Raw genomic sequence first — 27841 nt, forward strand, 5'->3', positions numbered from 1 at the left:
GAAATAGGTTTTTTGTGGTTATTGTTAATAGTAAAATGGGATATTTCTATGTCCGCCATTTTGGATATTACCGGAAGTAGGGGTTTATAAGAAAGATTTCTTATACATTGTATCCATTAAAAGCACCAAAGAAAGGTTCCTGTACAATGTAATGATAGTAGCAATACGTAAAAACACATTTCAAATACCCTCCCTAAAAAATAAGCTTATTTTAGTACAATGTCCGCCATGTTGGATTTTACCGGGAGTATGGTTTTTGAAGACATCTAATCTATATAATATGTCCAAAAGTAGTACCTTACAAAGATTTGTACCAAATATTATGATAGTAGCATGATTATAACACCTTTTCAAATACTAGCCTTCGATATTGGGCTGATTTAAGTATGAAGTCCGCCATTTTGGATTTTACCGTAAGTGAGACATTTTTTTAAAATGCCTCCCTATCTGAAATAAAAGAGTAATAGTTGAGGAAGGTCTATGCCAAATTTCATGCTTGTAGCAGGATGTGCACAATTCGTCTGAAATATGCTTGTAGCCGCCGGACTGTATCAAAACATCTTGAACAAATTTCATTAGAATATAAATTATACCATATGACAAAAATGTTCAGACATACTATTAGTGGTTTCTTTTATTTTAAGTCAATAAACCCAGACTAAGGGTCTTGGCCGAACAATTTTCAAGGAAATGAGTTTGGTCAACACAAAAACAACTGCATACCAAATATCATAGGTTTACTTTCAATGGTTCCCTATTAGACTGAGCTCTATATAACAAAAGTTAACATTTTTTTACATGGCTTCAAACAAAAACAGCACAATAAAAACAAAAGGATAAGGTATACATATCATAATATGTATGGATTTATAAACAATATAAAAAAAGAATAACGATTGTAAAAGTAAATAAAATTTATTTCAAACACATAATTTTATAGCATTCCCTCATATTACTATTAAGTTTCCAACCAATCAACTATACAGTAACACTTTAATGGTATAAAAAAGCAAGCAACATATAAATACTTTATCAAATAAAACTCACTCATACATTCTGCATAAAAATCATTCACTCATAACTTCCTGTCTTCCCTCACATTTGTCTACATGTTATACATGAACAAAATTGTACCAGTATATAACATACAGGTTGCACTATGACTCAAAAGCCACAATTCACTTCATATATTCAGTAGCATTCATTAACTTGCATTCAGCATAAAGACTTAGTCACATTACACAAATAAAGAAACATAATGTATACAAAAAAAATATTTATAAACTTTTTTCACATGTATGTACATTCACAACATTATTTAACATTCAGTCACTAAACAATTATCACTGTTAAGTATGATTGGTATGATATCTCTGATCTAACTGTTGTTACTAATACAGAGAATAACATAGTAGATATAATTTCTAAACAACCAGAAAATACCCTCATCCAAATTCTACTTATGTATTGAGTACCACTGGATACAATCACAAAATACCAATATCCAACTTATCTACTTTCTACCAATCATATCTATCACAAAATACCTATATCCAACTTATCTACTTTCTATCAATCATATCTACTCAAATACATTGAGCACAAAAATAAAAAGTAACAAGGTTACAATGATATCTTCATAATTAAGCTAATGTATGATATATTTCCTTAATAATAAATATGCAACAAAAACTGTTCACAGCATAAAGTAGTAAATAGAAAGTGATCTTTTTAATCCATATACTTACATCATAAATCTTGTAATTGTTTTATAAGTCATTATGTCCCAACATATCATAACTTATACAGTGTCTGGAATAAACTAAGTCTGACCAACAAATAAATCATAATAATAGAGGGTCTTGTAGATCAGGCCTCTGTCTGACCAGTACACATTACAAAGCAGCTAATCATCATAATAAATATGTCCTACTTGCAAGGGTTACATTCTACATTCTTCCAACTTTTCCCAGATTTTATGTGATGGTGAAGCTTACAACTATGCAAAATTACAAAGTAAACAATATTAAACAAAATAGAGTTGATGTTTGTATTACATCTTCATTATGTCTAAGTCATCAATATTAATAGAATCAAAGTGCTTGTAAGCACTGAGGGTAAAGATTGCTTCTATTTATCAGTCCGAAATAAAATCAAATATTACATTGACTTTTTCTAGAATTGCTGTTAAATCAACTTCAACAATTGATTTAACAGCAATTCTAGAAAAAGTAAGATAACTCCAATTGTTAAAGATCTATTTAACACTGACATAGTAATTTTCTTGACAAGCGTCACATCATTTTGTGTCTTTAAAAATATCTCAGCATATATTACATCAGCTAATTTCTGGAAATTTTCATGGATAGGATTATGGAATGTTAAATGCACTATATTTTGTGTATCAAAAAGATAGTGATATGCATTGGAAGATTTAGATATCAAGTCGGTCCAATAAGGTTTTGATTGTATTCCATGCCATCTTTACCCTAAAAATGGTCCTCATTCATTTTAACTGTAATTCAGGACATGTAAATTTTTTTATTGAACAATGATACAATGTTGGAACAAAGTGGATAATGTTACATAAAGATGTACAAGTTTCTTTGCTTGAGCATTGTTGAGTTCAACACATTTTCTGTTATCTTTTTCTTCAAAAATGTCCTTCTTTGACATGTTTTCAGGTGCAGTTATCCTAATATGAGTATATTTTTGTGAAGCAGTCAATTTCGAAATCTCAAATCAAAAGCAATTGGAATATTCATATAGTTTAAACTTGCGTTCATTAAACAATTAAGAAACTTTTTGTGCTATTTCTAATCTAATAAATAATATACTTCAAAGAACAGAACTAATATTTATGAACACTTTAATTACACTCTCCATTAAACAATAGGATGTGAAAGCTTATTGTTTTCTGTATATTTATGTAATAAATAAACATATTGGCAAAATATTGCTTAATACGTACATTGATTGTACATATATTTCCAATTGATATCTACAGCATTTACTTTGAACTTTTATCAACCTCTATTAAATATACAATATGACAATTCAATACACATCCATCAAAACTATCACTAACATCAATGTTACTGACAACATCTCAATGGTGGAATCCAGGTAACATATGATAATGAAATTTTGATGAATGAAGGGACCAAGGTATCATAATAAAATTAACATACTGTTTTCATTGTTCAACAAGTAATACTGAAAACTCTGGAATGTTTTAACACTTAAAAGGATGTACTTAGGTGAGGTTTTGGAATAAGTGCCAAATGTTTGGACGCCTTGGTGTTTTTCCATAGGATACAAGGTAAAATATTCTGTCCCGCATCACCTATTATCTTTTAACAGAAGACTTAATCAGTCATAAAAGGTCATTTGACAAAATTTAAGCAGATTCTTGATTTTGTTTCTTTTGATTTGAGACCCAAAATAATATCAATGCAAATATAAGGTAATAGTCTGATCCAGCATTTTCCCGCCGTATTTTATAAATCAAATATCTCGAAAAGGAGCTCCATTACCTTTCAATATGTTTGGCTTATTTTGATCCTTAACTAAAACTCTTCCATCTTAAAGTATCAGTTTTGAATTCTTGATTTATTTAATTTTACCTTAGATCACCTAAGTACATCCTTAAAATATTTTACATAAATACAGATAACTCATTCTACTTTACTGCTATAATTATATCTTGTTCTACTTAACTGTTGTAATTGTATTATATCACATTAATTTTCTTACAGCTAAGTATTCCACATGTAATATTGAGTGAGAAGGTATAATAAGGGGCCTTAAATTAAAAAAATCAGGGAATTTATTCATCTATGTTGAAACAGTCTTCAAAATACTAACAGACATTCATAAAACATTTAAGTTGTGTCTTACATATAATTAATAATGGCCTTCAAACTATATGCATTTATGTCAAATTGGAAAGCTGAATTATTTGCCTTTTAATTTAAACTTCACATCTATGACACAAAATACAGAATAATTTTTGCCAAACAAAATATTTTACTGAAAAATAGGTTACACAACAAAAAATCAATTTTTCAATTTTAGCTGTCATGATTATCAATTGAACCCCAGACCTATTTCATGACATCAAAATTTACTTTTAATTAATTTTCCTTATCATGCTTTCTCTTTTTAAGAAATGTTACATTTTTCACATTTGCTTTCATAAAAAAAACAATAAGCTGACAAATTTCCTTTTCAACATATTAGTAATTGTTGAGCAAATGTTTTGTAATAACTATTATTGGTTTATAATAACTATTACCACAATTTTTATCAGTATATGTATAGATTTGTATTTATTTTCTGAATTAATGGCATGTCTTTCACTTATACTTTACTTAAATCAGTATATATATTTGTTATCGGACGTATTTTTCTCCAATGATGGCATAACTTCATCTGTCTTTAATCTTTTATATTCTTTACTGTTTGGTCTTCTTCGTGATCCATCTTTTTTACCTTCTAAAATAAACGCCAGAATCTGAAAACAAATAAAGAAATAATTTCATAAAACTTTTGTTTGGCTGTGTAAAAAGAAAAATAACAAAAATTTCAAATCTAAAAAACATTCAAATCAGAAAGTCCTTATCAAATGGCAAAATCAAAAGCTCAAACATCTGTGCTTGTATATTATCTTAGTTTGCCATTCAATACCATGAAAACTAATCATTTATAAATGAACTATCTAAATGGGGGGAAGGTCATGTGAATATGTTTGTGCTGACATTGTTAAGGTTCCATAGTTGCAGTGAATTCAAATACCAAATTATGAATTTTGATAACAAAACAATATTGCTTCAGGTTTTGTCTGCTGGAATATGTACATCATTAGGGGAGGGTAACACATCCACATTTCTTAAACTATAAGGAATCTGTATGCTTCAAACATGTGTTCTTGATATCAACAAAACATTTTAATAAACCACTGCTTTTTGTATCAAAATATTTCTATTGACAGTTTTTAAATATCTTATAGTACGTTTCTGTGTGTGTTAAATTGTTGTTTGTTTTTATTGCACTTTACTGTTTCTGTTGTTTCGTTGTTTTTCTCTTATAGTTGATGTGTTTCCTTTGGTTTCAGTTTTTAACCCAGATTTTTTTTCTCTCAATCAATATATGACTTTTGATCAGTGATATACCACTGTTGCCTTCAATTAAGCTCTAAAACAATAAGTTAGAAATGCAAGAGACAATAAAATAATCCTTTACTTCAAAAGTGATTGATTGATCAAGAAAATAAGGTCATGGACAATAAACAAAATAAATATATGACAAATTATAAAGCATCCAGGTCATCTAAAATACTAAGCTTTAATCAAATAGTTAACAATGGCACCCCTTTATTTTGTTTCTCATTCTGCAATTTGAAACACATGCAAGACATATAACTTTCAATTTAGGTCCCTTTATTTGTGTTTTTGTGACAAGAAAAGTAATGGGGTTTTGTACTTGTAATCTTTTAAGTATATTGTGCAGCTACCGCTCATACATATTACATAGATATTAGAAGATGTGGCATAGTGCCAATGAGACAACTCTCCAACCAAGTCACAGTTTGTAAAAGTAAATAATTATAGGTGAAAGTACGGTCTTCAACACGGAGCCTTGTGTCACATCAGACATCAAGCTGTAAGGGCCCTAAACAATGTTTAGTTATTTGTATTGTATAAGAGGGCCCCAGGTATGAAATAAAAAAAATATTGTTATTATGAAAAACACATGGCTATTCATGGTTATAATGTATAACATAACTAAACAAAAAAAAATTTATGGAAAAAGGAGGGTATAGATAGATGTCTTACCTTTTGTTTGTGAATAAGTAATTATAGAAATTACCTTTTGTTTGTGTATAAGTAATTATAGATGTTACCTTTTGTTTGTGTATAAGTAATTATAGATCTTACCTTTTGTTTGTGTATAAGTAATTATAGATGTTACCTTTTATTTGTGTATAAGTAATTATAGATCTTACCTTTTGTTTGTGTATAAGTAATTATAGATCTTACATTGTTTGTGTATAAGTAATTATAGATGTTACCTTTTGTTTGTGTATAAGTTATTATAGATCTAACCTTTTGTTTGTGTATAAGTAATTATAGATCTTACCTTTTGTTTGTGTATAAGTAATTATAGATCTTACCTTTTGTTTGTGTACAAGTAATTATAGATCTTACCTTTTGTTTGTGTATAAGTAATTATAGATCTTACCTTTTGTTTGTGTATAAGTAATTATAGATCTTACCTTTTGTTTGTGTATAAGTAATTATAGATCTTACCTTTTGTTTGTGTATAAGTAATTATAGATCTTTCATTGTTTGTGTATAAGTAATTATAGATCTTACCTTTTGTTTGTGTATAAGTAATTATAGATCTTACTTTTTGTTTGTGTATAAGTAATTATAGATCTTACCTTTTGTTTGTGTATAAGTAATTATAGATCTCACCTTTTGTTTGTGTATAAGTAATTATAGATCTTACCTTTTGTTTGTGTTTAAGTAATTATAGATCTTAACTTTTGTTTGTGTATAAGTAATTATAGATCTTACCTTTTGTTTGTATATAAGAAATTATAGATCTTACCTTTTGTTTGTATATAAGTAATTATAGATCTTACCTTTTGTTTGTGAATAAGTTAATATAGATCTTAAGTTTTGTTTGTGTATAAGTAATTATAGATCTTACTTTTTGATTGTGTATAAGTAATTATAGATATTACCTTTTGTTTGAGTATAAGTAATTATAATCTAACCTTTTGTTTGTGTATAATTATAGATCTTAAGTTTTGTTTGTGTATAAGTAATTATAGATCTTAATTTTTGTTTGTGTATAAGTTATTATAGACTTTACCTTTTGTTTGTGTACAAGTAATTATAGATCTTACCTTTAATTTTGATTGTGTATAAGTAATTATAGATCTTACCTTTTGATTGTGTATAAGTAATTATAGATCTTACCTTTTGTTTGTGTACAAGGTATTATAGATCTTACCTTTTGTTTGTGTATAAGTAATTATAGATCTTACTTTTTGTTTGTGTACAAGTAATTATAGATCTTACCTTTTGTTTGTATATAAGTAATTATAGATTTTACCTTTTGTTTGTGAATAAGTTATTATAGATCTTAAGTTTTGATTGTGTATAAGTAATTATAGATCTTACCTTTTGTTTGTTATGATATATGATATATCCTGCTATACAAATCACAACAAATGTTATAAAGTAGGCCATGAAATGTCCCCCTGTGTCTTCATCATCTTCATAGAGGGTTCCTGTTAATAATTAAATCACAACAAATGTTATGAGGTAGGCTGTGAAATGGTGAAATGACAACATTTTTTCCTTGTATAGTGAGTGAATTTTTAAGAAATGACTAGAAGTTATGTTTAAGTGTGTACCACATGTTTGATATGTTAATTCTTATGGACAGAAACAAAAATGTGTCCATAGATGCCCCATTCACACTTTCACATTCTATGTTCAGTGGACCATGAAAATTGGGTAAAATCTATAATTTTGCATTAAAATAAACTAGAGGCTCTAAAGAGCCTGTGTTGCTCACCTTGGTCTATGTGAATATTCAACAAAGGACACAGATGGATTCATGACAAAATTGTGTTTTGGTGATGGTGATGTGTTTGTAGATCTTACTTTATTGAACATTCTTGCTTTGTATAATTATCCCTATCTATAATGATTGGCCCAGTAATTTCAGTGGAAAATGTTAGTAAAAATTTACTAATTTTATGAAGGACAATAACTCCAAGAGGGGTAAATTGACCATTTTGGTCATGTCAACTTACTTTTAGGTCTTACTTTGCTGTTAATTATTGCTGTTTCCAGTTTATCTCTATCTATAATAATATTCAAGATAATAACAAAAAACAGCAAAATTTCCTTAAAATTACCAATTCAGGGGCAGCAACCTAACAACCACTTGTCCAATTCATCTGAAAATTTTAGAGCAGATAGATCTTGACCTGAAAAACAATATCAACACCCTATCAGATTTGCTCTAAATGTTTGGTTTTTGAGTTATAAGCAAAAAACTGCATTTTACCCATGTTCTTTTTTTAGCCATGGGCAGTCTTGATTGGTTGGCTGGGACACCAGACACAATTTTTTTGACAAGATACCCCAATGATGATTCTGGCCAAGTTTAATTTTACTTTGCCCAGAAGTTTCAGAGAAGAAGATTTTTGTAAAAGATAACTAAGATTTACGAAAAATGGTTAAAATTTACTATAAAGGGCAATAACTCCTAAAGGGGCCAACTGACCATTTTGGTCCTGTCAACTTATTTGTAAATCTTACTTCGCTGAACATTTTTGCTGTTTACAGTTTATCTCTATCTATAATAATATTCAAGATAATATCCAAAAACAGCAAAATTTCCTTAAAATTACCAATTCATGGGCAGCAACCTAACAACCAGTTGTCCAATTCATCTGAAAATTTCAGGGCAGATAAATATTGACCTGATAAACAATTTTACCCCCGTCAGATTTGCTCTAAATGCATTGTTTTTTTAGTTATAAGCCAAAAATTGCATTTTACCCCTATGTTCTATTTTTAGCCATGGAAGCCATCTTGGTTGATTGGCGGGTTAATCAGACACAATTTTTAAACTAGATACCCTAATGATGATTGTGGCCAAGTTTGATTCTATTTGGCCCAGTAGTTTCAGAGTAGAAGATTTTTGTAAAAGTTAAGGACGGACGACAAACAACGGACGACTGACGCCAAGTGATGGGGAAAAGCTTCAGGCCAGGTGAGCTAAAAAGATCATATCATAGGGAACATGTGTACTAAGTCATGTTAGTCTCAATTTGATTGAACTTAAACTTCATCAAAAGCTACCACAACCAAAGACAGACAGACAGAACTGTTGATGACTTCAAGGTCACATGACAAAATTCTGTCAATGAGCTGATAGATAAAACAATGTCAGCCAATCAGAAAATGTTTTACATCCAAAATCAAATTATAAATTCATTGCCAAACAGAAAGTGGCTACATATCAGATGTGAACACTGCTTTCTCACAACAACTCAACCTCATACATCATAAAGCTACAAACCAAATATAATAACTCAACCTCATACATCATAAAGCTACAGACCAAATATAATAACTCAACCTCATACATCATAAAGGTACAGACCAAATATAATAACTCAACCTCATACATCATAAAGCTACAGACCAAATATAATAACTCAACCTAATACAGCATAAAGCTACAAACCGAATATAACAACTCAACCTCATACATCATAAAGCTACAAACCAAACATAATAACTCAACCTAATACAGCATAAAGCTACAGACCAAATATAACAACTCAACCTCATACATCATAAAGCTACAGACCAAATATAATAACTCAACCTAATACAGCATAAAGCTACAAACCGAATATAACAACTCAACCTCATACATCATAAAGCTACAGACCAAATATAATAACTCAACCTAATACAGCATAAAGGTACAGACCAAATATAACAACTCAACCTCATACATCGTAAAGCTACAGACCAAACATAATAACTCAACCTAATACAGCATAAAGCTACAAACCGAATATAACAACTCAACCTCATACATCATAAAGCTACAGACCAAATATAACAACTCAACCTCATACATCATAAAGCTACAGACCAAATATAACAACTCAACCTCATACATCATAAAGCTACAGACCAAATATAACAACTCAACCTCATACATCATAAAGCTACAGACCAAATATAACAACTCAACCTCATACATCATAAAGCTACAGACCAAATATAATAACTCAACCTCATACATCATAAAGCTACAGACCAAATATAACAACTCAACCTCATACATCATAAAGCTACAGACCAAATATAACAACTCAACCTCATACATCATAAAGCTACAGACCAAATATAATAACTCAACCTCATACATCATAAAGCTACAGACCAAATATAAAATTGTGTCTTTTCATAGAAGCCAAGTTTACTTTGAAAAAAAATAAAAAATATTTAGATATATTTTAAGCAGATACAGGAATCAGATTTCTCTAACAACCAAGCAAATGTATAGATTATCCTTTACCCTCTACTATATACCTGAATTCATTGGCTTCTTATTTTCATCCTGCTTTCTATCATCATTTTCTCCCATGTCCGGAGATATCTTGCTGCCAGGCATATTATTCTGCACATTCTCATTTGCTGATTCAGTTGTTTTTTTGTCCAGCTTACTCTGATCTTGTGTTCTAGCTTGTTTTTGGGTAGTTGGTAATTTGTCTAGTCTACCTTGATCTTGTGTTTCAGCTGGACTTTGGGTAGTTGTTGATTTGTTAAGTCCAATTAGATCCGGTTTTTTATCAGGTTTTTTGGTAGTTGTCGTTGTTGATTGGCTTGGTACACTCTGATCTTCTTTTCCATAAGGGTTTTTGATAGGTAGTGTTTTATTCTGATGGTCTTCTTCCAATGATTTCTTACTAGTTGTTGAGATGGTGGGTAAACTCTTATTTGTTGATACATCAGAAGTCTTGCTAGTTGTTAAATCAGATGTCTTTTTTGTTGTTGATACATCAGGAGTCTTTCTAGTTGTTAAATCAGATGTCTTATTTGTTGTTGATTCACCAGAAGTCTTGTTAGCCTGTAAATCAGGTGTGTTAATTGTAGTTAATTCATCAGGAGTCTTGTTAGATGGTGATTCAGTAATCTTTGGTGATACAGATGATTTATTATCATTAGTAGTTGTTATAGTTGGTTTTTGAAATCCTGGTGAATCAGCAGTTGGTACTATCGAATTACTAGAAGTCTTATCTGTTAGTCCTTTCAATGTCGGTATTGATGTTTTATTAAGAGGACTAGATACATTGTTCTTCTTGTTAAGTGTTAAGATCTGGGTAGTAGGTACCACTTCACCCGTATGTTTTACAGTTGGACTCTGAACAGTAGAATTTATTGTACTCTTTACTGGGAGTATTGTTGGTGTAGTTGTTGGAAGACCTTTTGCAGACAAACATTGAAAACCTGCAAAAAAAAATAATATATCATGTCATAAATAAAAGGGGAAAAATACTAAAGGACCAATGCAAACAATAAGTTAATGGCCAAACTACAATATGAAGCTTAATTAATGAATCAATAGCTTTAGAAACAGAATCAATGAAAACAATAAGTCAATAGCCAAACTAAAATATAAAGCTTAATTAATGAATCAATAGTTATAGAAACAGAATCTATGAAACCCATAAGTCAATAGTCAAACTAAAATATAAAGCTTAATTAATGAATCAATAGTTATAAAAACAGAATCAATGAAACCCATAAGTCAAAAGTCAAACTAAAATATAAAGCTTAATTAATGAATCAATAGTTATAGAAACAGAATCTATGAAACCCATAAGTCAATAGTCAAACTAAAATATAAAGCTTAATTAATGAATCAATAGTTATAGAAACAGAATCTATGAAACCCATAAGTCAATAGTCAAACTAAAATATAAAGCTTAATTAATGAATCAATAGTTATAGAAACAGAATCAATGAAATCAATAAGTTAATAGTCAAACTAAAATATAAAGCTTAATTAATGAATCAATAGTTATAGAAACAGAATCAATGAAAACAATAAGCCAACAGTCAAACTAAAATATAAAGCTTAATTAATGAATCAATAGTTATAGAAACAGAATCAATGAAAACAATAAGTCAATAGTCAAACTAAAACATAAAGCTTAATTAATGAATCAATAGTTATAGAAACAGAAACAATGAAACCCATAAGTCAATAGTCAAACTAAAATATAAAACTTAATTAATGAATCAATAGTTATAGAAACAGAATCAATGAAACCCATAAGTCAATAGTCAAACTAAAATATAAAGCTTAATTAATGAATCAGTAGTTATAGAAACAGAATCAATGAAAACAATAAGTCAATAGTCAAACTAAAATATAAAGCTTAATTAATGAATCAATAGTTATAGAAACAGAATCAATGAAAACAATAAGTCAACAGTCAAACTAAAACAAGCTTAATTAATGAATCAATAGTTATAGAAACAGAATGAATGAAATCAATAAGTTAATAGTCAATCTAAAACAAGCTTAATTAATGAATCAATAGTTATAGAAACAGAAACAATGAAATCAATAAGCCAACAGTCAAACTAAAACATAAAGCTTAATTAATGAATCAATAGTTATAGAAACAGAAACAATGAAACCCATAAGTCAAAAGTCAAACTAAAATATAAAGCTTAATTAATGAATCAATAGTTATAGAAACAGAATCAATGAAAACAATAAGTCAACAGTCAAACTAAAACATAAAGCTTAATTAATGAATCAGTAGTTATAGAAACAGAATCAATGAAACCCATAAGTCAATAGTCAAACTAAAACATAAAGCTTAATTAATGAATCATAAGCAATAGAAACAGAATCAATGAAAACAATAGGTCAACAGTCAAACTAAAATATAAAGCTTAATTAAAAAATCAATAGTTATAGAAACAGAATCAATGAAACCCATAAGTCAATAGTCAAACTAAAATATAAAGCTTAATTAAGGAATCAATAGTTATAGAAACAGAATCAATGAAAACAATAAGTCAACAGTCAAAGTAAAACATAAAGATTAATTAATGAATCAGTAGTTATAGATCAATGAAACCCATAAGTCAAAAGTCAAACTAAAATATAAAGCTTAATTAATGAATCAATAGTTATAGAAACAGAATCAATGAAAACAATAAGTCAACAGTCAAAGTAAAACATAAAGCTTAATTAATGATTCAATAGTTTTAGAAACAGAATCAATGAAATCATTAAGTTAATAGTCAAACTATAATATAAAGCTTAATTAAAAAATCAATAGTTTTAGAAACAGAAACAATGAAACCCATAAGTCAATAGTCAAACTAAAATATAAAGCTTAATTAATGAATCAATAGTTATAGAAACAGAAACAATGAAACCCATAAGTCAATAGTCAAACTAAAATATAAAGCTTAATTAATGAATCAATAGTTATAGAAACAGAAACAATGAAACCCATAAGTCAATAGTCAAACTAAAACATAAAGATTAATTAATGAATCAATAGTTATAGAAACAGAAACAATGAAACCCATAAGTCAACAGTCAAACTAAAACATAAAGCTTAATTAATGAATCAATAGTTATAGAAACAGAAACAATGAAACCCATAAGTCAAAAGTCAAACTAAAATATAAAGCTTAATTAATGAATCAATAGTTATAGAAACAGAAACAATGAAACCCATAAGTCAAAAGTCAAACTAAAATATAAAGCTTAATTAATGAATCAATAGTTATAGAAACAGAATCAATGAAACCCATAAGTCAATAGTCAAACTAAAATATAAAGCATTAAGCTTAATTAATGAATCAATAGTTATAGAAACAGAAACAATGAAACCCATAAGTCAATAGTCAAACTAAAATATAAAGCTTAATTAATGAATCAATAGTTATAGAAACAGAATCAATGAAACCCATAAGTCAATAGTCAAACTAAAATATAAAGCTTAATTAATGAATCAATAGTTATAGAAACAGAAACAATGAAACCCATAAGTCAATAGTCAAACTAAAATATAAAGCTTAATTAATGAATCAATAGTTATAGAAACAGAAACAATGAAACCCATAAGTCAATAGTCAAACTAAAACAAGCTTAATTAATGAATCAATAGTTATAGAAACAGAATCAATGAAATCAATAAGTTAATAGTCAATCTAAAACATAAAGCTTAATTAATGAATCATAAGCAATAGAAACAGAATCAATGAAAACAATAGGTCAACAGTCAAACTAAAATATAAAGCTTAATTAATGAATCAATAGTTATAGAAACAGAAACAATGAAACCCATAAGTCAATAGTCAAACTAAAATATAAAGCTTAATTAATGAATCAATAGTTATAGAAACAGAAACAATGAAACCCATAAGTCAATAGTCAAACTAAAATATAAAGCTTAATTAATGAATCAATAGTTATAGAAACAGAAACAATGAAACCCATAAGTCAACAGTCAAACTAAAATATAAAGCTTAATTAATGAATCAATAGTTATAGAAACAGAATCAATGAAACCCATAAGTCAATAGTCAAACTAAAATATAAAGCTTAATTAATGAATCAATAGTTATAGAAACAGAAACAATGAAACCCATAAGTCAATAGTCAAACTAAAATATAAAGCTTAATTAATGAATCAATAGTTATAGAAACAGAATAAATGAAAACAATAAGTCAACAGTCAAACTAAACAAGCTTTATTAATGAATCAATAGTTATAGAAACAGAAACATATGGTCTCTTGAAAACAGGCAAGAAACCGTGTTAAATTCACTCATCATATAACAAGACTAATATCGGTCTGGACCTGGATAACTACATTCACTTTCATTAAGGACCCAAAAAACTGTGACGACTATTTTCCTTGTACAGGTGTTATACCACAATTGATTTTCTCCTAATAGTTATTGTTAAATTTGCACTTTTCAAAAAATTGTGCAGAATTTATCTTTGTTTCGTATAAAAAAATATTTGGCATGAGTAAAGCTTTATCCTGTACATGTCCAGTACATTGTACTATAAACAAAATTTTACATAACATTTCATTGCTTATCACTGAATGTTAACCAATCAAATGTTCACCTCTTATTTACCTGTATGCAAGCTTTAGTAAAACTTTTAGGTTCCAAAATATTCTATAGAAACTCCAAATAAAATCAAAGCGCTGTAAGCACTGTAGGCAGTTAACCAAAAAACAAGGCAAACATAATTATGAAAACTGTGGCAATGTTGTTTCAACTTTTTTTTTAAAGATTTAAAAGAACAAACATTAAACATTCATATATAATTGTACATTTATGTTCATTTAATGAATTAAACATTAAGGCAAATAATTCATATTTTATCAAGGTTTTCAATAGCAACGTACATGACCACGAATGGTCATGAGTCTTTAATGAGTCAGCAGTGGTACAAATTTGCAATGATTGCAGTTCTTCTACTTGATCGTAATTGTTCGTATTAGTTGACTGTTCGTAGTTCAAGTTGACTTTAATACAAGCTTGTAAAAGTATGAATGGACTTGCTTCCCTGGAAACAAAAACTGAGTTTGTGTTGTACATTACAAAAGTCATGAGACACAAATCAGACAAATGTTTACTACTACAGGGATCACTGGTGAGGTCTGACTGATAAATGTAAATGACTCCCACCTTCACCCCAAGTCCATGATGTCTAAGTTTGTAATAAAATGACAGGTGTTAGGGTCTAGCAAAGTGATATGAATATGTGTCGCCTATGAGATTGACCTTGTATGTCATTCAATCTTTTTTGAAATGACAAACAGGAATGAATATGGTTGAGGCGTTGGTATCTCAATCTTTTACAAGTTCTCAAAACACACACAAGAGGGTGTGGGGTGACCCTAGGGACTACCCCTAATTTTCATTTGATTTTTTATATTGTCCCATACATGAATATATATGGTTTATTGGTGGGGATCTCAACCATTATCAAGTTTTCAAACAGGAGGGGGTGGGGGACCCCAGTGACTTCCCCTTTATTAAATTCGATTTGTTGTATTGTCCAATACATGAATATATATGGTTGAGGAGTGGAGATCTCATCTGTTTCTAAGTAATCAAACAGGAGTGGGTAGGGTGACCCTAAGGACTCTCCCTATATTTCATTTGATTAGTTCTCATACATGAATATATATGGTTTAATCTAAAGGTGGGGATCTCGACTGTTTCCAATTTCTCAATCAGGTGACTGCAGGGACTCCACCTATATTTCATTTAATTTAGAGTTGTGGATCCCAACTGTTTCAAAGTTCTTAAACATAAGGAGTAGGGTGACCACAGGGACTTCCCCTATATTTCATTTTGGTCTGTTGTGGATAGTTGTGTCATTGGCAATCATACCACATCTTTTTTTATATTAGAAACTTCCAGCTATTTTAACTGACCTATCAAAACTGAGAAGAAAAAAATACCCCTTGAAATTGCAGTAATATGTTTAACTTGAAAAACATTTAATTAACATGCATTACCAACATTTATCACTGATAAAAAAATTAAAATATTAGATAAACTGTTACCACTGTCACATTGTATTGGATTTTGACACTATAATTGATGTACAAAATATTTTCTGCTTTTTCATCTTTTATATATATATCTGAGACTACTTTGTTATACAGTAGTAGTCTCAGCATATATCTTTTGGTTTTCAATTCTAGTGTTTATATTTATTCGCCATGCATAGATGTATTTTGTCACCTGTCTGGATTTTCTAGTTTAAAATAGCCAAAACCCGGGATTACCCTTATCCGCTTCCGGAATCGGATCCAATATTGTAATCTCGCGGCAGTCATTTTATTTTCAATGTTGTTTTTGACAGAGAGTGAGATACGATTTTACTCGGATTTACACATTATTAGTGATTTTCTGTATAAAGCTAGCGGTTGAACAAATTGAACATCGCTCTCATGAATGGTAATGATAAAAATAAGTTTGAGATCGTTTATTGATCTTTATTAGGAAACTTTGGTAAAAATGTTTGCAAAGTTATTTTTTTATTTTCTTTCAAGGTCCGTCGGGCATGTAGGGCGTAGCTAGTAACCAAGTAGAAAGTCCGACTGCAAATTTGAAAAGTCGCAGAACTCGGACCACAGCTAATTTGAAACCTTGCGTCCGAATTGAAAAGATACCAAATTTTCGTTTTCTGATTCAAAATTGCCGCCAACAGCGTGATCAGTTGAACTTATATAATAGACTACTGACGTATACATACGTAGTTGACTACGTATTGACGACAAACAATATTCCTACGACTTTTGCAATTTGGGAAATCTTAACTACGTGTCTTTTGAGATTTTCGGCGATTAAATATTTCATACATTTGTTCTTTGACATCTTAGCCAAAAGCTCAGGGGAAAATAAACTACATAAGGATTTCTAATGTGCTCTACTTCCTATGTGCAACTTCAAAACTTTTGGGAAAATCGACGATCATTTAAGGTTTTTCTAATCATATTTTTTGTAATCCAGAATGAAAAGTATGAAAAAACTGTCCAATAAGTTATAAATAATATAGTTGCCAGCTAGATGATAACAATGGCACATATTTCAGCATTTATTGGGTAGCACACAAATCCAGGGTGCTCGCATAAGGCAGCTTAACTGCCTAAAAATGGCTCTAGATAAATGTTTATGACCAAGAAATGTTTTTAACCAAGTTTACTGCAATGAAATGAAAGATCAATTACCTACAACTGTCAAATTCAATGGAATATTTTTTTACGACATTTTTTCGCATGTCAGCAGATTACTATGATTTGGTTGTATTATACCTAGAGAAGACTTTTTTGTTGAATATATTGAACGAAACTATTTTCTTTTGTAATACTGCTATTTCAAGCACAACTGTCAAGTTTTGTCATAATCAGTTCAATAGTTTGAGAAAAAAAACTTCTTAAATGTAAGACAACATCAACAATTTCAAATCAAGCCACATCATGATTGAATATATTGTGGAACAACCAATGAATGTTATAAAGTGTGGAACGACCATTGAATGTTCACATGTGGGTTCCCGTAAAATTTTAATGTCATTATCCAAAATATCAGACTTCAAATGTTGAATGACATTAATAGTTCAAACTGGACAGATTCTTAGGTCAGTTGGGAATAGTAATAAGGTGTATTAATGTAGGACTCCAGATAAGCTGCGTTTTTGCGTGATCTCGCAATACAAATAATAAAAAACTAGAGGCTCTAAAGAGCCTGTGTCGCTCACCTTGGTCTATGTGCATATTAAACAAAGGACACAAATGGATTCATGACAAAATTGTATTTTGGTGATGGTGATGTGTTTGAAGTTCTTACTTTACTGAACGTTCTTGCTTCTTACAATTATATCTATAATGAACCTTGCCCATTAGGCCAATTAAAATTAATTGATAGATTTTCATCCCCGCCCGCCCCTCTGAAATCGTCCCGCCCCGATTTTTTTTATTTTGCAAAATTTACGATTTCCGGATTTTGTTCATTTCCGTTACCGGTAACCGTCAATAATTTCGTTTCATTCGAACTTCCTGTTTATAAAATTTCGGTTTTCATATTTCTTGTTTCGAGTACTTTAAAACGATTATGTTGACAAAATCTGCTACTCAATGATGACAGTATCATCTACGGAGAATATAGAAAGATTACCAGAAGGGCATGAAATATTTGGGTTACGACTATTAAATACGCTGTGTCCAACGCAAATCGCGGTATGTTACAAATTGGAAATTTCTTACATCAGAAAATTGTGGATTTATTTAATAATACATTGACTTTGTGTAAGCAAATTTTGGCTGTGAATGATTTCCAAAGTGCAAGAATCGTGGAACAAATTGGTAGAAAAAAAAGAGTTCAAAAAGTCGGCAAACATACACATTGTGTACTAGAAACCCCTTAGATTTACCTATGGCTATTGTTTTTGTTTAAAAACACAAAATACCATTTATAATGTAATTATATATGCGTCACTTCTTGCATAACTTGAGAATCTTAAAAGCGCCAACTTTACTATTCCTGGCAACACTTGTTTGAGTGTTCATTTCATTCATAATACTTGTGTTGCATACCATTGCATTTGCATAAGTTTATGGGGACTACAAACCATCGCTTAGAGAGCAAAATAAATTTGGAATAGATAGTCAAATGAATAGAGAATTTCTCCATGGTTTAACTGTTTGCTGAAAATATGTTTCTAAAGTAGCAATTGCATGTAGAACAGCCCGCGTTGCAAATCAGAGATGTTTATTCAAGAATTATGTACGATTCTTTATACATGTTTAAACATTTACATGATATAAGCTAAATTTTGTAATTGTAACACTTGCATATATATGAAGTTCACGCCACAAGAAGGTTTCAAATTGAATAAAATTTAAAAAATAAAATCCTCCCACCCGCCCCATTTTTTTCAAAACTTTGGATGAAAATCTACTAATTAATTTTAGTTGGCCTTAGTAACAGAGAAAAATATTTGGTAAAAATTTACATAAATTTACCGAGTTAATGAAAATTGTAAAAAATTGACTATAAAGGGCAATAACTCCTTAAGGGGTCAATTGACCATTTAGGTCATGTTGACTTATTTGTAGATCTTACTTTGCTGAACATTACTGCTGTTTACAGTTTATTTCTATCTATAATAGTATTCAAGATAATAACCAAAAACGGCAAAATTTCTTTAAAAATTACCAATTGGAGGGCAGCAAGCCAACAACCGATTGTCCAATTCATCTAAAAATTTGAGGGCAGATAGATATTGACCTGATAAACATTTTTATCCCATGTCAAATTTCCTCAAAATGCTTTGGTTTTTGAGTTATAAGCCAAAAACTGCATTTTACCCCTATGTTCTATTTTTAGCCGTGGCGGCCATCTTGGTTGGTTGACCGGGTCACGCCACACATTTTTTAAACTAGATACCCCAATGATGATTGTGGCCAAGTTTGGATTAATTTGGCCCAGTAGTTTCAGAGGAGAAGATTTTTGTAAAAGATTACTTAGATTTATGAAAAATGGTTAAAAATTGACTATAAAGGGCAATAACTCCTAAATGGGTCAACTGACCATTTCGGTCATGTTGACTTATTTGTAAATCTAACTTTGCTGAACATTATCACTGTTTACAGTTTATCTCTATCTATAATAATATTCAAAATAATAACCAAAAACAGCAAAATTTCCTCAAAATTACCAATTCAGGGGCAGCAACCCAACAAATGGTTAACCGATTCATCTGAAAATTTCAGGGCAGATAGATCTTGACCTGATAAACATTTTTACCCCACGTCAGATTTCCTCTGAATGCTTTGGTTTTTGAGCTATTAGCCAACTAGAGGCTCTAAAGAGCCTGTGTCGCTCACCTTGGTCTATGTGCATATTAAACAAAGGACACAAATTGATTCATGACAAAATTGTATTTTGGTGATGGTGATGTGTTTGAAGTTCTTACTTTACTGAACGATTTTGCTTCTTACAATTATATCTATAATGAACTTTGCCCATTAGTAACAGAGAACTATATTTGGTAAAAATTTACATATATTTACCAAATCAATGAAAATTGTTAAAAATTGACTATAAAGGGCAATAACTCCTTAAGGGGTCAATTGACCATTTAGGTCATGTTGACTTATTTGTAGATCTTACTTTGCTGAACATTATTGCTGTTTACAGTTTATCGCTATCTATAATAGTATTCAAGATAACCAAAAACGGCAAAATTTCTTTAAAAATTACCAATTGGAGGGCAGCAACCCAACAACCAGTTGTCCAATTCATCTGAAAAATTCAGGGCAGATAGATATTGACTTGATTAACAATTTAACTTCTTGTCAGATTTGCTCTAGATGCTTTGAATTCATAGTTATAAGCCAAAAACTGCATTTTACCCCTATGTTCTATTTTTAGCCGTGGCGGCCATCTTGGTTGAATGGCCAGGTCATCGGACACATTTTTCAAACTAGATACCCCAAAGATGATTGTGGCCTAGTAGTTTCAGTGGAGATTTTGTAAAAGATTACTTTGATTTATGAAAAATGGATAAAGATTGACTATAAAGGGCAATAACTCCTAAAGGGGTCAACTGACCATTTTGGTCATGTTGACTTATTTGTAGATCTTACTTTGCTGAACATTATTGCTGTTTACAATTTATCTCTATCTATAATAATATTCAAGATAATAACTAAAAACAGCAAAATTTCCTCAAAATTACCAATTCAGGGGCAGCAACCCAACAACCGATTGACCGATTCATCTGAAAATTTCAGGGCAGATAGATCTTGACCTGATAAACATTTTTATCCCATGTCAGATTTCCTCAAAATGCTTTGGTTTTTGAGTTATAAGCCAAAAACTGCATTTTACCCCTATGTTCTATTTTTAGCGGTGGCGGCCATCTTGGTTGGTTGACCAGGTCACGCCACACATTTTTTAAACTAGATACCCCAAAGATGATTGTGGCCAAGTTTGGATTAATTTGGCCCAGTAGTTTCAGAGGAGAAGATTTTTGTAAAAGATTAATTTAATTTATGAAAAATGGTTAAAATTGACTATAAAGGGCAATAACTCCTAAAGGGGTCAACTGACCATTTTGGTCATGTTGACTTATTTGTAAATCTAACTTTGCTGAACATTACTGCTGTTTACAGTTTATTTCTATCTATAATAGTATTCAAGATAATAACCAAAAACGGCAAAATTTCTTTAAAAATTACCAATTGGAGGGCAGCAAGCCAACAACCGATTGTCCAATTCATCTAAAAATTTGAGGGCAGATAGATATTGACCTGATAAACATTTTTATCCCATGTCAAATTTCCTCAAAATGCTTTGGTTTTTGAGTTATAAGCCAAAAACTGCATTTTACCCCTATGTTCTATTTTTAGCCGTGGCGGCCATCTTGGTTGGTTGACCGGGTCACGCCACACATTTTTTAAACTAGATACCCCAATGATGATTGTGGCCAAGTTTGGATTAATTTGGCCCAGTAGTTTCAGAGGAGAAGATTTTTGTAAAAGATTACTTAGATTTATGAAAAATGGTTAAAAATTGACTATAAAGGGCAATAACTCCTAAATGGGTCAACTGACCATTTCGGTCATGTTGACTTATTTGTAAATCTAACTTTGCTGAACATTATCACTGTTTACAGTTTATCTCTATCTATAATAATATTCAAAATAATAACCAAAAACAGCAAAATTTCCTCAAAATTACCAATTCAGGGGCAGCAACCCAACAAATGGTTAACCGATTCATCTGAAAATTTCAGGGCAGATAGATCTTGACCTGATAAACATTTTTACCCCACGTCAGATTTCCTCTGAATGCTTTGGTTTTTGAGCTATTAGCCAACTAGAGGCTCTAAAGAGCCTGTGTCGCTCACCTTGGTCTATGTGCATATTAAACAAAGGACACAAATTGATTCATGACAAAATTGTATTTTGGTGATGGTGATGTGTTTGAAGTTCTTACTTTACTGAACGATTTTGCTTCTTACAATTATATCTATAATGAACTTTGCCCATTAGTAACAGAGAACTATATTTGGTAAAAATTTACATATATTTACCAAATCAATGAAAATTGTTAAAAATTGACTATAAAGGGCAATAACTCCTTAAGGGGTCAATTGACCATTTAGGTCATGTTGACTTATTTGTAGATCTTACTTTGCTGAACATTATTGCTGTTTACAGTTTATCGCTATCTATAATAGTATTCAAGATAACCAAAAACGGCAAAATTTCTTTAAAAATTACCAATTGGAGGGCAGCAACCCAACAACCAGTTGTCCAATTCATCTGAAAAATTCAGGGCAGATAGATATTGACTTGATTAACAATTTAACTTCTTGTCAGATTTGCTCTAGATGCTTTGAATTCATAGTTATAAGCCAAAAACTGCATTTTACCCCTATGTTCTATTTTTAGCCGTGGCGGCCATCTTGGTTGAATGGCCAGGTCATCGGACACATTTTTCAAACTAGATACCCCAAAGATGATTGTGGCCTAGTAGTTTCAGTGGAGATTTTGTAAAAGATTACTTTGATTTATGAAAAATGGATAAAGATTGACTATAAAGGGCAATAACTCCTAAAGGGGTCAACTGACCATTTTGGTCATGTTGACTTATTTGTAGATCTTACTTTGCTGAACATTATTGCTGTTTACAATTTATCTCTATCTATAATAATATTCAAGATAATAACTAAAAACAGCAAAATTTCCTCAAAATTACCAATTCAGGGGCAGCAACCCAACAACCGATTGACCGATTCATCTGAAAATTTCAGGGCAGATAGATCTTGACCTGATAAACATTTTTATCCCATGTCAGATTTCCTCAAAATGCTTTGGTTTTTGAGTTATAAGCCAAAAACTGCATTTTACCCCTATGTTCTATTTTTAGCGGTGGCGGCCATCTTGGTTGGTTGACCAGGTCACGCCACACATTTTTTAAACTAGATACCCCAAAGATGATTGTGGCCAAGTTTGGATTAATTTGGCCCAGTAGTTTCAGAGGAGAAGATTTTTGTAAAAGATTAATTTAATTTATGAAAAATGGTTAAAATTGACTATAAAGGGCAATAACTCCTAAAGGGGTCAACTGACCATTTTGGTCATGTTGACTTATTTGTAGATCTTACTTTGCTGAACATTATTGCTGTTTACAGTTTATCTCTATCTATAATAATATTCAAGATAATAACCAAAAACAGCAAAATTTCCTCAAAATTACCAATTCAGGGGCAGCAACCCAACAACCGATTGACTGATTCATCTGAAAATTTCAGGGCGGATAGATCTTGACCTGATAAAGATTTTTATCCCGTCAGATTTCCTCAAAATGCTTTGGTTTTTGAGTTATAAGCCAAAAACTGCATTTTACCCCTTTGTTCTATTTTTAGCCGTGGCGGCCATCTTGGTTGGTTGACCAGGTCACGCCACACATTTTTTAAACTAGATACCCCAAAGATGATTGTGGCCAAGTTTGGATTAATTTGGCCCAGTAGTTTCAGAGGAGAAGATTTTTGTAAAAGATTACTTTAATTAACGAAAAATGGTTAAAAATTGACTATAAAGGGCAATAACTCCTAAACGGGTCAACTGACCGTTTTGGTCATGTTGACTTATTTGTAGATCTTACTTTGCTGAACATTATTGCTGTTTACAGTTTATCTCTATCTATAATAATATTCAAGATAATAACCAAAAACAGCAAAATTTCCTCAAAATTACCAATTCAGGGGCAGCAACCCAACAACCGATTGACCGATTCATCTGAAAATTTCAGGGCAGATAGATCTTGACCTGATAAACATTTTTACCCCATGTCAGATTTGCTCTAAATGCTTTGGTTTTTGAGTTATAAGCCAAAAACTGCATTTTACCCCTATGTTCTATTTTTAGCCGTGGCGGCCATCTTGGTTGGTTGACCGGGTCACGCCACACATTTTTTAAACTAGATACCCCAATGATGATTGTGGCCAAGTTTGGTTTGATTTGGCCCAGTAGTTTCAGAGGAGAAGATTTTTGTAAAAGTTAACGACGACGTACGACGATGGACGACGACGGACGCCGGATGCCAAGTGATGAGAAAAGCTCACTTGGCCCTTCGGGCCAGGTGAGCTAAAAACTGCATTTTACCCCTATGTTCTATTTTTAGCCGTGGCGGCCATCTTGGTTGGATGACCGGGTCACGCCACACATTTTTTAAACTAGATACCCCAATGATGATTGTGGCCAAGTGTGGTTTGATTTGGCCCAGTAGTTTCAGAGGAGAAGATTTTTGTAAAAGTTAACGACGACGGACGACGACGGACGGACGACAAGTGATGAGAAAAGCTCACTTGGCCCTTCGGGCCAGGTGAGCTAAAAACAATGTAATTGCCCATTGCAGGGTTCAATAACCCAATTAATTCAAAGGAAAACCCAATTGTATGCCAAAACCATGAGTTCTCAACCCTTTTATTGGCTACCGTTTGCTTTGTTTACCCTTATCTGTTTACAGATGTCGCGTAAATCTATTTTTAGAACATTAATAATTGAAATGTCCTTTCGTCCTAAAAAATTGATCCCTGTATCAAGTAGCAGAAATGGGTCCCTGTTGGAATTTTTCCTTGCTCAAAAGGTACAGTTTTTCTTAGTTGTTGGTGGTTTTGGGGTTGTTCAGCGGTGTTCGGTGGTGAAAAGACTCACCTGTATAATTAGACTAAGAGTTTATATCATATTTTTTTTCTTAATTTGACAGTTAATGTGTGAATACACACAGAGGCACTCTTCTCAGATTTTTTTACAAAGGTATATAGGAAGAAGAAAATCTGAGACGAGTGCCTGTTAATACACATATCCGTTTTTTTACAGTTTTAATATATAAGTTTCAAGCAGTGTTCTCCTTTTTTCACTAAGGTAAGGTGGGTGTTTTGTAAAAAAACACTTGCAACCGGTTGATTTTTTTTAACATTTTCAATAGGGTTTATTTTTTTCAATTTAATGTGGGTTTGGGTCACAAATAGAAGGATAAGTATTGTATTCACATTTAATGGAATTGAACCATTCTTCTGCTATTACTGCCAACCTTTCATTAAATGATTTGACAAATTAGTTTTGTGCATATATCGGATAGCAGATCATAATGGCTTTTGCAGGACTCCCTCCTCCTACGAAGTCTGCTAATGCATGGCCTATCAACCAAGTTTCTGTCCTGTTCCCCACTTTAAGTGCTGTATTTTTGGCACACAGAACAGTAATATCCTTCTGTGAAGATTATCCATTTAAAGTCCTGTTCATATTTATCACCACCCCTCAAATGAGGGTTAATCTCTCAATTTAATGACTATCCCTTTTATGAGGGGTACATTCAAAAAGAAACAGATGAGGGGTAACTTCTTAATGTAGTGACTATCCCTTTTATAAGGGGTACATTTAAAGAGAAACAAATGAGCACATATTTGTGTCTGGCCTTTTTATCATTATGGACACTCTTGTAGAAAAGTTGTACCAAATAAAACGATTTCCCCCCTTTTAAGGTAATAAATCTAAGTTTTTCTTTTTCTTTTTTTCAACAGTAATATGAGCCCTTGCCTGATGGACAGTCCCTCATTTAAGGGAAATCCCTCATTTTGGGATTGTTCCCAACCTGTTTATCTTCGCAATCACCTGTGTGCCGTTTCTGTTGTTTTGATACATGTACTTTTTTTCAATTTCAACAATTTCAATTCAACTATCCGTTTTAGTTGACTTATATGGCTTAGAATTTTCCTTATCAACATCATCATCTGCCTTTCCATTCCCCCGATTAACAAAAGAAAACATTGAAATTTGACGATCCGCCATTTGTGTCAATGAAAACAAACTGCAAGGCGCAATTAGTATTTAAATTTTACGGTGCGGAACCGAAAAAAAAAGCCCGGATTTTAAAAAAAAGCCCACCACCTCCTAAAATGGAAAGGTGGTCGGCTTTGAATAGAAGCTGGTCGGCACACCCAGCTTAAATGCCGAATGGAAAACACTGAGTTGTGAGAAAATCCAAACCTGGCAGACCTTTGAACATGTTGAAACAGGACACAAATTAAATCTACAATTGCTGGTCAGTGAATAAACCAAATAAAACAGCTAGCACATATACAAAGAAAGAAACATATATACATGTAAGATGGAAAAACATCTGGGGTTGATATTGCCTAAATATTCAATATTATGTGGATGAAAAAACCCAATATATTAAGGAGCTTGGTGGTGAAAACCCCAATTTGATATTAACTTTAGCGATGAATTGGAATTGATAATGCAATTAAAAAACTTTATCACGCAATTTCATAAGAAAATAGCAGATAAAACCCCCAATTTGTGAATTCTTATCTGGAGCTCAGTAATGTCTAATTTTGTCCAGTGAAATGTAAATCAAATTCAAAAATTCAGAATTTTGTCACATTGGGTTTTAAAAGCTCTTCAGAGCTTATGTTTGTAATAGCTTGCTTATACTGACTCTAAATAAAGCTTTATGTCTTATGTATTTATATCAAGATCAAGATCAACAGACTTACATCACCAAGCGCTACAGAAAAGATCAAGTGTCACAGACATGATTAATGAATTAGGCTTGAACATTCTCCAAAAAGGATGCAAATAGGCCAGGCTCACAATGATGTACAAGATTGTCAGTGACAAAGTAGCTATCAACAAAGACATGTACCTCCAAAGACCAACTTGAGTTTTTAGACATACACAACATCATGGGTACATGGTACAAACAGCAACCAAAAAATGCATGAAATGGTCCTTATTTGTGCACACCACCAAATACTGGAACAATCTTCCCCCGGAGATCACCACACCACAGTCATTTGAGACATTCATATCTCAAATTATATGGGGACGAAGTCCCCAATAACAGTAGAAAATTCAATAAAAAAAATAATTCTGGAAAATTTCCCGAATTTTTCATTGTACTAATGAACTCAAAATCGTTCAATTTTTTTTATGTCATGTTTTGAAATCCCGGACCTGCGCAGAAATGTACAATGTACTTCCTTTTTCCGGTCTCGTTTGTATGAAACTTTGAGTAAAATATATATTTATCAGTCTAGTATAAAATAGGAAGGAACGCGCAATACCAATTTCATTTTTAATAATTACTTCATATGAAAAAACGTTACTTGATGATAGCGTTTCTTTGTTTACATTGCATATGACGTCATAATTTAAATAACGTCACAACTAAATCCCTAACAACAGAACCAAAATCGGAAACGTTACGGTATTTCCGTTTCTTTTTTTTTAAACAAATATTTAAGTTACAAAAAAATAATTCATACAGACTTCGTCCCCATTTACAGGTAATGCCTGCCTCATATTAACCAATCTCACAAAATAAAGATGAACATTTGTTTTTTATCCTGTTTTTAACCATGCAGAACCAATTTGCCAGTATATTCAGTAACTTGAATATGGGCAGTAAATGGAAGTAGAAGATGTATTCTTACAGACAAAAATAAACATCCTTATCAATGATAATTGGAATAAGTTCCTGTTTTTCTGCATCGCCATCGTGTCGTGTCAACAAGGTTGTCTAACATTCAAAACGATGACGGTTTTCGTGATATTACAAAAATGGGTAAATAGTACCGGGCCAGGAACTTCTTTATAAAAGGAATTGTAGTTATCTCGTACCAATGTCAACTCGTACCA

General features: G+C 31.3%; 1 protein-coding gene across 1 annotated transcript; it reads right to left on the reverse strand.

Moving 5' to 3' along the window:
* Positions 1-896: 896 nt before the first annotated feature.
* On the reverse strand, positions 897-27762 carry LOC139487412 (trans-Golgi network integral membrane protein TGN38-like). The gene is made up of 4 exons (XM_071272165.1): positions 27637-27762; positions 10143-11060; positions 7194-7303; positions 897-4516 (listed from the first exon to the last, which is right to left on the reverse strand). Exons 1-4 carry the CDS (start codon positions 27698-27700, stop codon positions 4379-4381), a joined length of 1230 nt encoding a protein of 409 aa, XP_071128266.1. The 5' UTR covers positions 27701-27762; the 3' UTR covers positions 897-4378.
* Positions 27763-27841: the final 79 nt, after the last annotated feature.

Source organism: Mytilus edulis, chromosome 9 (genome assembly GCF_963676685.1).
Source record: "Mytilus edulis chromosome 9, xbMytEdul2.2, whole genome shotgun sequence".
In the NCBI taxonomy this organism is placed as follows: domain Eukaryota; kingdom Metazoa; phylum Mollusca; class Bivalvia; order Mytilida; family Mytilidae; genus Mytilus; species Mytilus edulis.